Source organism: Notolepis coatsorum, assembly GCF_963971535.1.
Source record: "Notolepis coatsorum genome assembly, chromosome: 1".
Classification (NCBI taxonomy): Eukaryota; Metazoa; Chordata; class Actinopteri; order Aulopiformes; family Paralepididae; genus Notolepis; species Notolepis coatsorum.
The window spans coordinates 10,827,738-10,839,041 of record NC_140165.1 but is presented as its reverse complement, the minus strand read 5'-3'; the positions used below and the strand labels follow the sequence as shown (position 1 = coordinate 10,839,041).

Genomic DNA, 11,304 nt, shown 5'->3' with positions numbered 1-11,304 from the left:
GGAGTCAGACACACTCAGTGATGGAGGTTCCTAGTAGTTGGATGTCTGGCAGCGGTCCCAGCCCACTGTTGTGGAGCCTGATGGCCGCTGGTTGAAGGACTGGCCGAGGCGGTTAGTTGAGTGTCGGGGGGGTATGAGTCTGTGACTGAACGTGCTTCTCATCTTGACTAGCTCATGGTGGGAGGGATTCTCCAGGATAACAGCCAGCTTCCTTCTCATCCACCTCTCTGCCACAATATTGCTATTCTACTGTGAATCATTTTCAAGATCCAGTATGGAATGCAGGACTTCGAATTATGTTTTTGTTTATATTTCTCATAAATCAACACCATTGTTTTGCACATAGTAAGTAACCCTTGTCTCATGCACAGAATAAAGGTTGCTATGTTACAGGCAGCCATCCTGGAAGAAAGAGAACTATAAACATTCCGTGCAAAGGCCGGTTCCATATAGACGCCTGTCCCAAATATAAGCCAGTTGTGTTTAATGATTGAAGCAAATAAAAGCCTGGGCTGCTAATTGAGGTTTTATGGCAGGTGTGTATATCTTATTGTAATGTACCAGGTGCATTATGTGTTGGTGTTGTTCCCCTCAGGGTTATGAACCAGGTCCATTATGTGTTGCTGTTGTTCCCCTCAGGGTTATGAACACGTGCGATGCAGCAGTAGGGAGGAGCTGTCCCTCACAAGAGGTCACGGCATGGAGGAGGGTAGGTCTCAGTGACCTCTCCACCAGCAGAGAGCAGCAGACACAAGAGGTCCTCACAGCAACACAACTCTCCCATCACCCACTACTCTTAAAGGTAAATAAGTTAAAATAAGCAGTCTACATTTTAAAATAATAGCTCTACATTCTGTGAACATGGACGTCAGATAGGCGGGTGTTATGGAACATGGACGTCAGATAGGGGGGTGTTATGGAACATGGACATCAGATAGGGGGGTGTTATGGAACATGGACGTCAGATAGGGGGTGTGTGTGTGTTATGGAACATGGACATCAGATAGGGGGGTGTTATGGAACATGGACATCAGATAGGGGGGTGTTATGGAACATGGACATTAGATAGGGGGGGTGTTATGGAACATGGACGTCAGATAGGGGGGTGTTATGGAACATGGACGTCAGATAGGGGGGGGGGGGTGTTATGGAACATGGATGTCAGATAGGGGGGTGTTATGGAACATGGACGTCAGATAGGGGGGGGGTGTTATGGAACATGGACGTCAGATAGGGGGGGGGGGTGTTATGGAACATGGGCGTCAGATAGGGGGGTGTTATGGAACATGGACGTCAGATAGGGGGGGGGTTATGGAACATGGACGTCAGATAGGGGGGTGTTGTGGAACATGGACGTCAGATAGGGGGGTGTTATGGAACATGGATGTCAGATGGGGGGGGGGGGGGGGGGGGGTGTTGACCCAAAAGAGTTTGAGAACCACAGTTTTAACCTCCAAACTCCATACACCCCTGATGTATGTTGATGTGGGTTGTCTCATCAGCTGCTTCAAAGCCCATCGTAGCTTGTTGCCCTGCAGGAGCTGGAGGAGGGGCAGCAGTGGACTAACGATGAGGAGATGAGGAAGGACTACTGTGACCCTAAGAAACATTTGGGAAACTCTGCACATTATGTTTTGGTGTGGAGAAAGTATTTTTCACCTAAAAAATTAATAGCCTAAAGGTTTTGGTATGAAACCCAACATCTATTCATTTGTGGTGATTGCATTTTTCTCTTGATCTACTTTTTCTCCTCCTGTTTTTTTCTGTATTTTCTCCCATCCCAATTTAGTCGTTATGCCAATTCCCCCCTCCCCTTCCTGGTCGTTGCGTGCATTTTCCCCCCACTTGCCGGTCTAGGGAGCCCTGAAGTCTTACAGCATCAGAAATCATGTATAGCTTGTGCAGTTTTGTATGTATTCTGCTTGTAAGCTGCAAATATGCTGTATGGAAGCTAAATGGGTAACTGTGTTTCATATTAACCTCCTTCCTATTGACCAGAGGGTTTCTACCACTCTGTCATGCACAAATGATAATAGAAAACTCAATTAATTAATTAAAGATCCTCAATTAATGGAAGTGGACAATGCCGTTTAGCTTTCGGGAGAGGTGTTAGTTGGACAATGCCTAGGCTAACCGGCACGGTCCGCTTCCATTAATTGTGCTAAGCTCGGCTAACGTGCAGCCAGATAGCTTTCCACTGAATGCACAGAGAGGAAACTGGAATCTATCTTCTTGTCTCTCTCTGGAGAAGACTGTAAGCTAATTTCCCAAAATGTTGGCGTGTTCCTTTAACCACAAGCCTCGAACCACATGTAGCATCCTGAATATTCGACTATTATTCAGAAGTGCTGACTTAACCTTTTATCTCCCCTTTGTGCACAAAGACATGTTAACCAGTTTCTCTTGATATTCTCCTGAACAATGACGCAAGTTTCTCCTTCTCTCACCGGCTGGAATATGGATTATAAACACTAACTGAATCATATTCACATTCACCCAGTTCTTCCTGTGGGACTAGTTGGCGGTGGCCAGCAGGGGGCGGCGGTGGCAGGCGGAGGGCAGGAGGAAGGCGTCGAGGAGAAGCAAGTCACCTGAACGGAAGTGGAGAGAAACAGTCTCTTCGGCGTTGAACGTGGACCTGAGAGGACGTATCGTTGAGGAACCCCGTCGTGGAGCACACGGGTGAATGTAATTGGACTCAAGTATATTTCGTGTTATGATAGAAATATAAGCGTTAGTAGCGTGTTGAACATCCGAACGGAACAACCCTAGTGATACAGCGGGTTATACTAGAAGTAAGCTGTATATTGAAGTGGCTAATGCTAACTGTATCCCCTCCAGCGAGGTACCCACGGCAAGCGTCGCCTGAAGAGAGCTGGTGGTTAGAGGCACTGTGCGCTGGCTGCATGTTCGTTAGCAGGAGGGCCTTCTCAGACCCACAGAGTAGCTTCAGTTAAGGTAGCCTTCAGATTAGCACGCGCGCCAACCCTATTGATTTCACGCGCGTCATTCCTATTGATTTCCCGTCTAGTTAACCCTTTTCTTCCTGAGGTACATTAACGCTGTCGTATATGTAAAGCCTTAGAGAAAGGTATTATTATTGGTACTAGCACACCAGTGGGTAAAGAGTCTGCTATATTTGGGTGTACAATATCAGGTGTCCGCAAGGTATTGAGGTACGACTTTAGTAATAATTAATATTATATGCCATTTGACTCACTGCCAGTAATACTTGTCCCTGCCCAGTATAAGTATCACTAAAAGAACTAAGACGGGAATTGTGTGTGTGTGTCCATTACTGAGCCTAACCCTTTCTATGCGGGTAATCTTGTTACATTTAACCCTTTCCTACCCACCTTCCCCTTTCAGTTATTAAGGTCTCTAGTGTCATTGAGGGAGGGTACTGCTTGCGGGAGGAACGAACCAATTTAGTCATCTATCAGTCATTGGGTGTGGGAGGGCTAACGGAGGTATTGGGGGAAGTGAGAGCGAGTTGGGGAATACTACTGACCGCCCCGGAGAGGCGAGGAAGACCAGAGTACCAAGCCAGGTTGGTAAATCCCGGCCCCATCCACTCCCACTGCCGGCCTCCAGTTTGACGCTCCAGGCCCAAAGACGAGGGTGCAGTCAGACAGAGCTCTACTGCGTCCCGCTACCCAGTGGCTGTGCACAACCGTTCCCACTAAGCAGGGATAATCCACCCTGCTACACACACACACATGTATTGCCATGAGTGAGCAGTGAGGCTCATTTAGTGGAGGGAAGCTTCTGGCCACTAAAGACAAAATCATCTTTTTCCTAACATTACTTGAGTGACATTGCCAGGAATGTATTGCATGATGAGAGACAAGACCAACACACCACCATGGTAAGTAAAAGTGGCTTCATGTTGCCATATTATTGGTTGGAATGTGCGAGTAGTACAAGCCTATGTAAGAACTGACAATATTTTGTTTTAGAGGGGGAAAAGTGATTGGCTTTTGATATAAGATTACAGAAATCGTGTCATCTTTTTTGGCAGATATTGTTAAATAGTTGCACAAAATGACCAGGGAACCTGGCTAACAAGGTGAAAACATGGGTTTTACACCCATGTGAGTGTACATTCTAAAAGGAATGCAAGGTAAAATATTTATTCTTGTATACAAACAAATCATGCTTTTCTCTTTTCTACTGCCAGTACAATCAACAATTAGGTCTGTATATGCATTAATCTCCCTCCACTTTAAAACCCCTAGATAGTATATACTGTGTTGCAGTGTTTCTGGTATACAGATATATTCATACAGATATAGATAAATGTTTATAATATATAGTGTTGCAGTGTTTCCATCACAGTGGAGAATGTAGCCGTGGCTTCGTCCCCGACCACCAAGAACCTGGGTGTCGTCCTTGACGACCGGCTGAACTTCTCTGCTCACATCACTGCAACAACCAGAACCTGCAGATTCCTCCTGAGCAACGTCAGAAGGAGAAGGAGTAGTCTACCGACTACTGCCACCAAGCCACTTCAACTCATATAAAACGCAGCAGCCCACCTGATCTCCAACCTACCAAAGTCAGCCCATAAATGGTAAATGGCTGCATTTATATAGCGCTTTTATCCAAAGCGCTTTACAATTTGTTCCTCACATTTGACCCATTCACTCACACACCAATGGCGGAGGCAACCATGCAAGGTGCCAACCTACTCATCGGGAGCAATTAGGGGTTAAGTGTCTTGCTCAAGGACACTTCAACACACTGCCGGGAGGAGCGGGAATCGAACCGGGAACCTCCAGATAACCAGACGACTGCTCTACCTACCAAGCCACTGTCGCCCCCCGTAGTCGTCCGTGTTACCCCATTTCTTAGAGAGCTGCACTGGCTTCCCATTGCCGCACAAATACGCTTCAAGGTCCTTGACCTGGCATACCTCTGGTCAATGATTTCTAATTACACACCCCCAAGACCCCTACACTCTAAATGTTCTGGCCGCCTCAGACCCAGTCCCACCCGAGTTCCAGGGGGGTCATCAAAGAGAAGCAGGCTATTCTCAGTCCTCGCTCCACAATGATGGAACAAACATGCAGCCTCACATTTTAATTGAGAGGCTTGACTCTCATTTTAGTCTCCCACACCAGCTTCTCATGCTGATTTTAAATTTCCTCACTGAGAGGGTCCAGCAGGTCTTTGTCAATGGGCAGATGTCCAACATGTCGATTTCCAACACTGGCTCCCCCCAAGGTTGCGTTTTGTCTCCCCTTTTATTTATTATGTACACGGACAGCTGCAGATCGCTTCATGACCAAAGGCATCTGGTTAAGTTCTCAGATGACACTGTCCTGGTATCCCTACTGCAGCGCTCCGAAACTGATCATGGACCTGTACTTCACGACTTTGTGAATTGGTGTGATGAGAATTACTTGGACCTCAATGTCTCTAAGACTAAGGACATGATAATTTGACTTCAGACACAACCCCGATCATCAAGCCAGTGTAATCCACGATGAGGAAGTCCAGACTGTTGAATCGTACAAATACCTGGGAACTGTGTTTGATTGTAAACTGAAATTCAACCTAAATACAGAGTCTATTGTTAAAAAAGGTCAGCAGAGGATCTACCTACTGAGAAAGCTGAACTCTTTTAATGTTAGTGCAAAGATCCTGAGCACTTTTTATAGTTCTTTTATTGAAAGCCTCCTAACTTTTTCTTTTATCTGCTGGTTCAGTGGCCTGTCCATCAAAGATAGGAACAGCCTACAGTATATTGTGAAAGTGTGCTCCAAAATAATTGGAGTAAAACAGAGAGACCTATGTTCTCTCTGGACGGACCAGGTGGTCAAGAAGGGGACAAGCATCACAAATCAACCCCTCCATGCTCTGTCTCAGCGGTTTTCACTGTTGCCTTCTGGCCGCCGTTATGACGTCCCACCAAGTAGGACCAACCGCTACGCCAAATCTTTTGTCCCCTCGGCTATCAGACTTTTAAACACAGACAGTAGTCATTTTAAGTAGCCTTTTGCACTTGGTTGTCTGTTTTTACTTTTATTGCTGGATTGTATCACATGGAGTGTTTCTCTTTTTATTTGCCGTGCTGTCGTTGAGATGTTTTGTTGTGTTTGTCTTTGTTGCTTGTAAGCTGGAAATATGAATTGCCCCACGCGGGACCAATAAAGTTGTCTGAATCTGAATCCCACCATTCAGGACTGACAAAACCCGGCCAGTTTTCCACCGCCGACACTTCTTCAATCAATATCTGAAATATATATTTTTTTGTATTACTTACTAACCTTCGTACTGTCTTACTAACATGCACTTTGTTATGAAGTCATCCACCTTGCCTATATTACTACCTACTATGCTAATCTGTCTACACTACTATGCACCCAAGACTGTGGCACCAAAGTTGATGAACAATGTTACTTAGCTGCCAGAGTTGTACCCTTCCTGCTGACTTGCTGTACACAACTTGTAAGTCACTTTGGATAAAAGCGTCAGCTAAATGACTAAATGTAATTGTAATGTTGCAGTCTCTGGCCATAGGTCCCACCTCTTCTCTGCCAGCGGGATCGACTGCAGAGAAACATGCAGCAGTTCCACAAACTAGGATAAGATATTCCTTTATTGATCCCCTTGTGGAAATTCAGGTGTCATAGCAGCATGGGGGAGGGGAGGTATGGGCAGGGTAATGGTAAAGACATAAATATTGGCAATAAAATGAGAACAAATAAACAGTGTAAACAATAGAAATAACTGAATATAAAAATACGAGGAAAAATAAACTGTAGATGAAGGTCTGTATGCCCTTTCGGTCATATTATACGTTACAATAAATATAAGAAATTAAGAATTTTAATCTGAATATATACTCTGAGTAAGAGTAAAAGTAAACAGTATACACAAGGTACTCTAACTGGCATGATATACGTCATATGTTGTAGTCTGCACGTTTTGGTGGTTAAGAGTCAGACACACTCAGTGGAGTTCTGCAGATAGAGCGTGTCCCACTGTCCCAGCCTCTGTGGCCATCCAGCCAGTCTCATACAAACTGGAGCTTTTCCCTGAACCTGGACACTAAAGACTTCTCCCCAGAGGAACGGTCTGTCAGGCAGGTGGGCTGGAAGCTGGGAGTCAGAGAAGAAGCAGGAGGATGGGAAAAGCTCCTACCCAGTGGATCCTGAGGCTGTTACCTGCTCCCCGGCATCAGATGGAGCCTGGAGAAGACACCACCGCAGTCTTTCAGCTCAGAGACAGAGGGCAGCACCACACAGACTGACTCACAACAAACAGGACACTGCAGAAATGATGGACTCATAATTGTAATCCTTGACTTTTGTCAAAATGTGTCTTTTTATAATCACTAATTCAAACAATGTCTTTTTATATGCTTGTTCATGAGCAATACATTTCCTGTAAATTATTGTATGTTGTACACAATTTCTCCATGCGATGCTTGATTAATGAAACATTAAAGCTTTAGCTTTCTTTTGACAGAGTTTTGATCAGAAGCACACCGTTGATCTATATAGAACTAAACCCACGAGATATAAAATAAAACTGTACAAACTTATATTTTGAGGAAACCACACACATGCAACTCCCCAAAGAGCGGTTTACTAGAGATAAGTTTGAGGTCACTGCATGTATAGCAGTAGCTATTTTAGATGGCAGGAATGGTACTTGTTCCGATAATTCAGTTTTTAACGTCAAATCTGTTGTAGAAAACCATGTAAAAATATTCTATAGTCAGGCATGGAGATACATCTAGCCAATCAAAACAGAAAAATTAAGCTAAATGACAAAATGTAAATGTACTCTGGTTAGATGCCAAACTTATTTTTGTTGTAATGTACTTGTGCTGTATAATGACAATACATTTTTATCTAATCAAATTTTTATCAGTCGCAAATTGCGTTTGCGCTACCTGTTGAATCAGTTTGCACACAGTCCTTGCATTCCCTATAAGGAGCTGGTGAGATATCTGTATGCAACTACAGGTGTACGAGAACGCACTTTTAATTTAAGAATGAATGGGGTTCTTCATTCAGGGAAGCACAGCTGAGAACACTTATGGCCATTTACGAACACCTTTTCCGGAGATCTTTCGTAAGTTTGTTCTTACGAAGGTAGTTACAAAAATAGTTACGTACACTTTCGATCATGAGGTCCATTGAGATTTACTAATGATGCATTACTAAATACTAGGGCTGTCCCCAACTAAGGATTTGGATGGTCGACTATGATTGGCCAAAATTTGCCGTTAGTCGACTATTGGTAGACTAAAATAAAAAAATAAAAAAAAAATAATATTTTAAATCTTTTAATTTAATTTTTTTTTTTTTTTTTATCATTCCATTTGGGCTGTGGGGGTGCTTAATGTCTGAAGGAGTCGACTGAAGGCTTCTTGTCCTCTGCAAAAGCATGAAATTGGTCCACTGATGGATACATCTTGATATTTGTCTAGTCTAGTGCAGGGCTATTCAACTAAATTGTTCAGGGGGCCACATTGTCAGAAACCCAAGGGGCCAGGGGCCGGACTGCCACGGCGCCTCCCCGTGCTATGAATATATGTACACTTGACACAACCACATTTTCACAACTTTTATTTAAAGGGGAACTATTTTACAATTTCTTTCACTATTTGGGCACTTTTACACAATTCCTGTGTGTTTATGGAACACCTCTGTAATTCATTGTTTTGTATTTCTAATCAAGTACTCAAAAACAGCATTTTTCTACCTCAAGATCTTAAGCCGTTTTGAGCCTGGGCTCCAACCACAGTGGGAACTGTGTGGAAACTCAGCTGATTATCATGCAGCGGTGTCTCTCTGACATCACAAATCAGCACATTTTCAGATGACTCAGTTCAGTGAGGGTGAATATTGTGAGAGTATAATTGGAAGAATGCGCCAATATGAGAATTAGAGACATAGATCATATTAATATAAGTCCACATAGCTAGGAAACAATGCTAAACACTGAAAAAGGCCATTTATAAGATAGCACTTATTGTCGACTTATTGTCGACTCTTAACTCTCAAACATCAGGGGGGTGGGGGGCAGACAGGCCTAGCCTACATACACACATCTAATGAGAGCGATTGCACTTCTTTGACTGGGCAATGGCAGAGAAAGAGGGTTCATAGGAAGTGAGGGCTACCCGCAAACAGTGATGCAAATGCTCATTTGTCAAGGAGGCATGGTTGCTTGTTTTAATGGCATTCATGTGAGAGAAACTGGATTCACAGGTGTAGGTTGAGCCAAACATTGTTAGCACAGATATTGCCCGCATTTTTATTTTGAGGAATGTCTTGACATGAATACACTTTATCCAAAATGTTGTGGTGGATTCATTCTCAAGTGCCTGCTTCAGAGCAATGATGCTTGCATGTCAATTATTTCAAGTTGCAGGAGACCTTCATCAATGTGAAGTGATGCAAGGAACTCTTGTCCTTTTGTGGAAATAGCAGCTACATTGGCAAATGGGTTGCTCACAAAATGCATCAATTCTCTGGACATGTCAAATTCATCAAATCGACTTGCAAAGTTTTCCCTCAATTTATCAATGAAATCTGTCATTAATTGAGTGACTTTTGGCTCAATTGTGCGTGTTAACGTTGACATGAAAAGAAAAAAGTTAAAAAAAAAAAAAATATTATTATCATGTAATCTTCTGTAATTATCTGTAATGATCCGGTCAGAATCATCCCGCGGGCCGGATCTGGCCCGCGGGCCGCCAGTTGAATAGCCCTGGTCTAGTGTGTTCATTAGATGGGTGAAATCCTCTTTCAGTGCCTCTGTGCCTGTTTTCGTAGGCAGTTAGCTTCTGGTATGCGTGCCATTAGCGTTAGCCACGCTTCTAGGTCTCTTCTTTTGGAAAGAATGATATTTTTTTTTTAAATATATTATATATATATATTTTTTTTTTAATTCAACTAAGAGGTTGGCTGGTCGACTACGGCTCCTTTCGACTGATTAGTCGACTAATCGAATAATAGGGGTCAGCCCTACTAAATACTAATGTATGTACACTCCAAGTGCTTTTATTGATAGCAGTATCACATGTTTTAGCCTAGGCTAGTAGTGTAGATGCCTAGCTAAGGAGCTAGCTAACTAAACAGTTACCTTGCTTAGTTGATTCTATGCTAACCCGTGTTCTCAATTTGGAAATACGGCAGAATTCTAAAAATTCTTCTCTAAGGGATAATTAGCACAAAATATACCCATAGGACTTTAAAGTTCAGTGTGAATTGGTTTTTAAAGCTAACTTAAGAGTGAAAACGTAAAAGGGATTGATTGATTGATTGAAAAGTTTATTAACAGATTGCAGAATGGGTACAGTACAGTACATCTCAATACATACAATTGTTAAGGGGATGCAGACCAGAGAAAGACTTTCGTCTTGTTTCCACCAGGGTCCCCCATTTTCAATTCATCATAACATATATGACATACATGACATACAGATAGACAGTACTGCTACATCTATACATTTATGACATATCAGATTTGCAAATACAGTACTGTTTGTGATACAAAAGTGTCCAGAAAAGGAGTGTATATACATTTGGCGTAGAAACTGTACATTGGAGGAGGTTGGTGGGGTGGGGTTGGGTGAGGGCTGTACATTGGAGGTGGGGGGGGGGGGGGTTGGGTAGGGGACACACACACATTTTACACTGTACATTGGAATATTGACAAAGCCTTACTTGGTCATTTACTGTACAACTAGGTTAGGACATTTGTAGGGGCCAGTTTCGAATTGCAGTCTCACGTAGGTGTTTTTTGAGAGTGTTTTTGAAGGTGGGTAGTGATTCACATTCCTTTACAGCTTTAGGCAGGGCGTTCCACATTGATGTGGCATAATTGCGAAACGTGTTTAGTCCCTTGTTTGAGCCGAATCTGGGTTTTACATGATTTGTGGAGCTCCCTCTGGTGTTGTGATCGTGGTATTCACTGACCTTTGGGAAGTATTTTGACATGTACATGGGTACCTTGGTCGCGTAGTGTATCTTGTAGACCAGGCCCATTGCAAGTTGCTGTACTCTGTCGTCTACTCTAAGCCATCCTAGGTTGTCAAAGTGGGCAGGGGTGAGGTGGGTTCTAGGAGTCAGGCAGTGGCGGACTGGCCATCGGGACGTTCGGGACGAATCCCGATGGGCCGGAGGCCCGGAACCAAAGTGGGCTGGTCCAATTTTTTTTTATTTTTTTTTTCAACTTTTTTTTTTTTAATCTTTTTTTTGTTGGCCAGTGTGTGGGCCAGTGTGTGGGCCAGTGTGGGGGCCACTAATGTGGGCCGGTGTGTGGGCCAGTGTGTGGGCC

General features: G+C 43.6%; 1 protein-coding gene across 1 annotated transcript in view; it reads right to left on the bottom strand.

Moving 5' to 3' along the window:
• Window positions 1-2,514: 2,514 nt before the first annotated feature.
• LOC311226394 (uncharacterized protein) overlaps window positions 2,515-11,304 on the bottom strand; it is a gene marked incomplete at its 3' end in the record, with an annotated part of 72,931 nt that continues 64,141 nt past the window's right edge. Inside the window, exons 8-9 of the mRNA XM_084311824.1 lie at window positions 7,173-7,254; window positions 2,515-2,638 (exon numbers count right to left, since the gene is read on the bottom strand). Coding sequence (XP_084167950.1) covers window positions 2,515-2,638; window positions 7,173-7,254 — 206 coding nt within the window. The remainder of the gene's footprint in view (window positions 2,639-7,172; window positions 7,255-11,304) is intronic.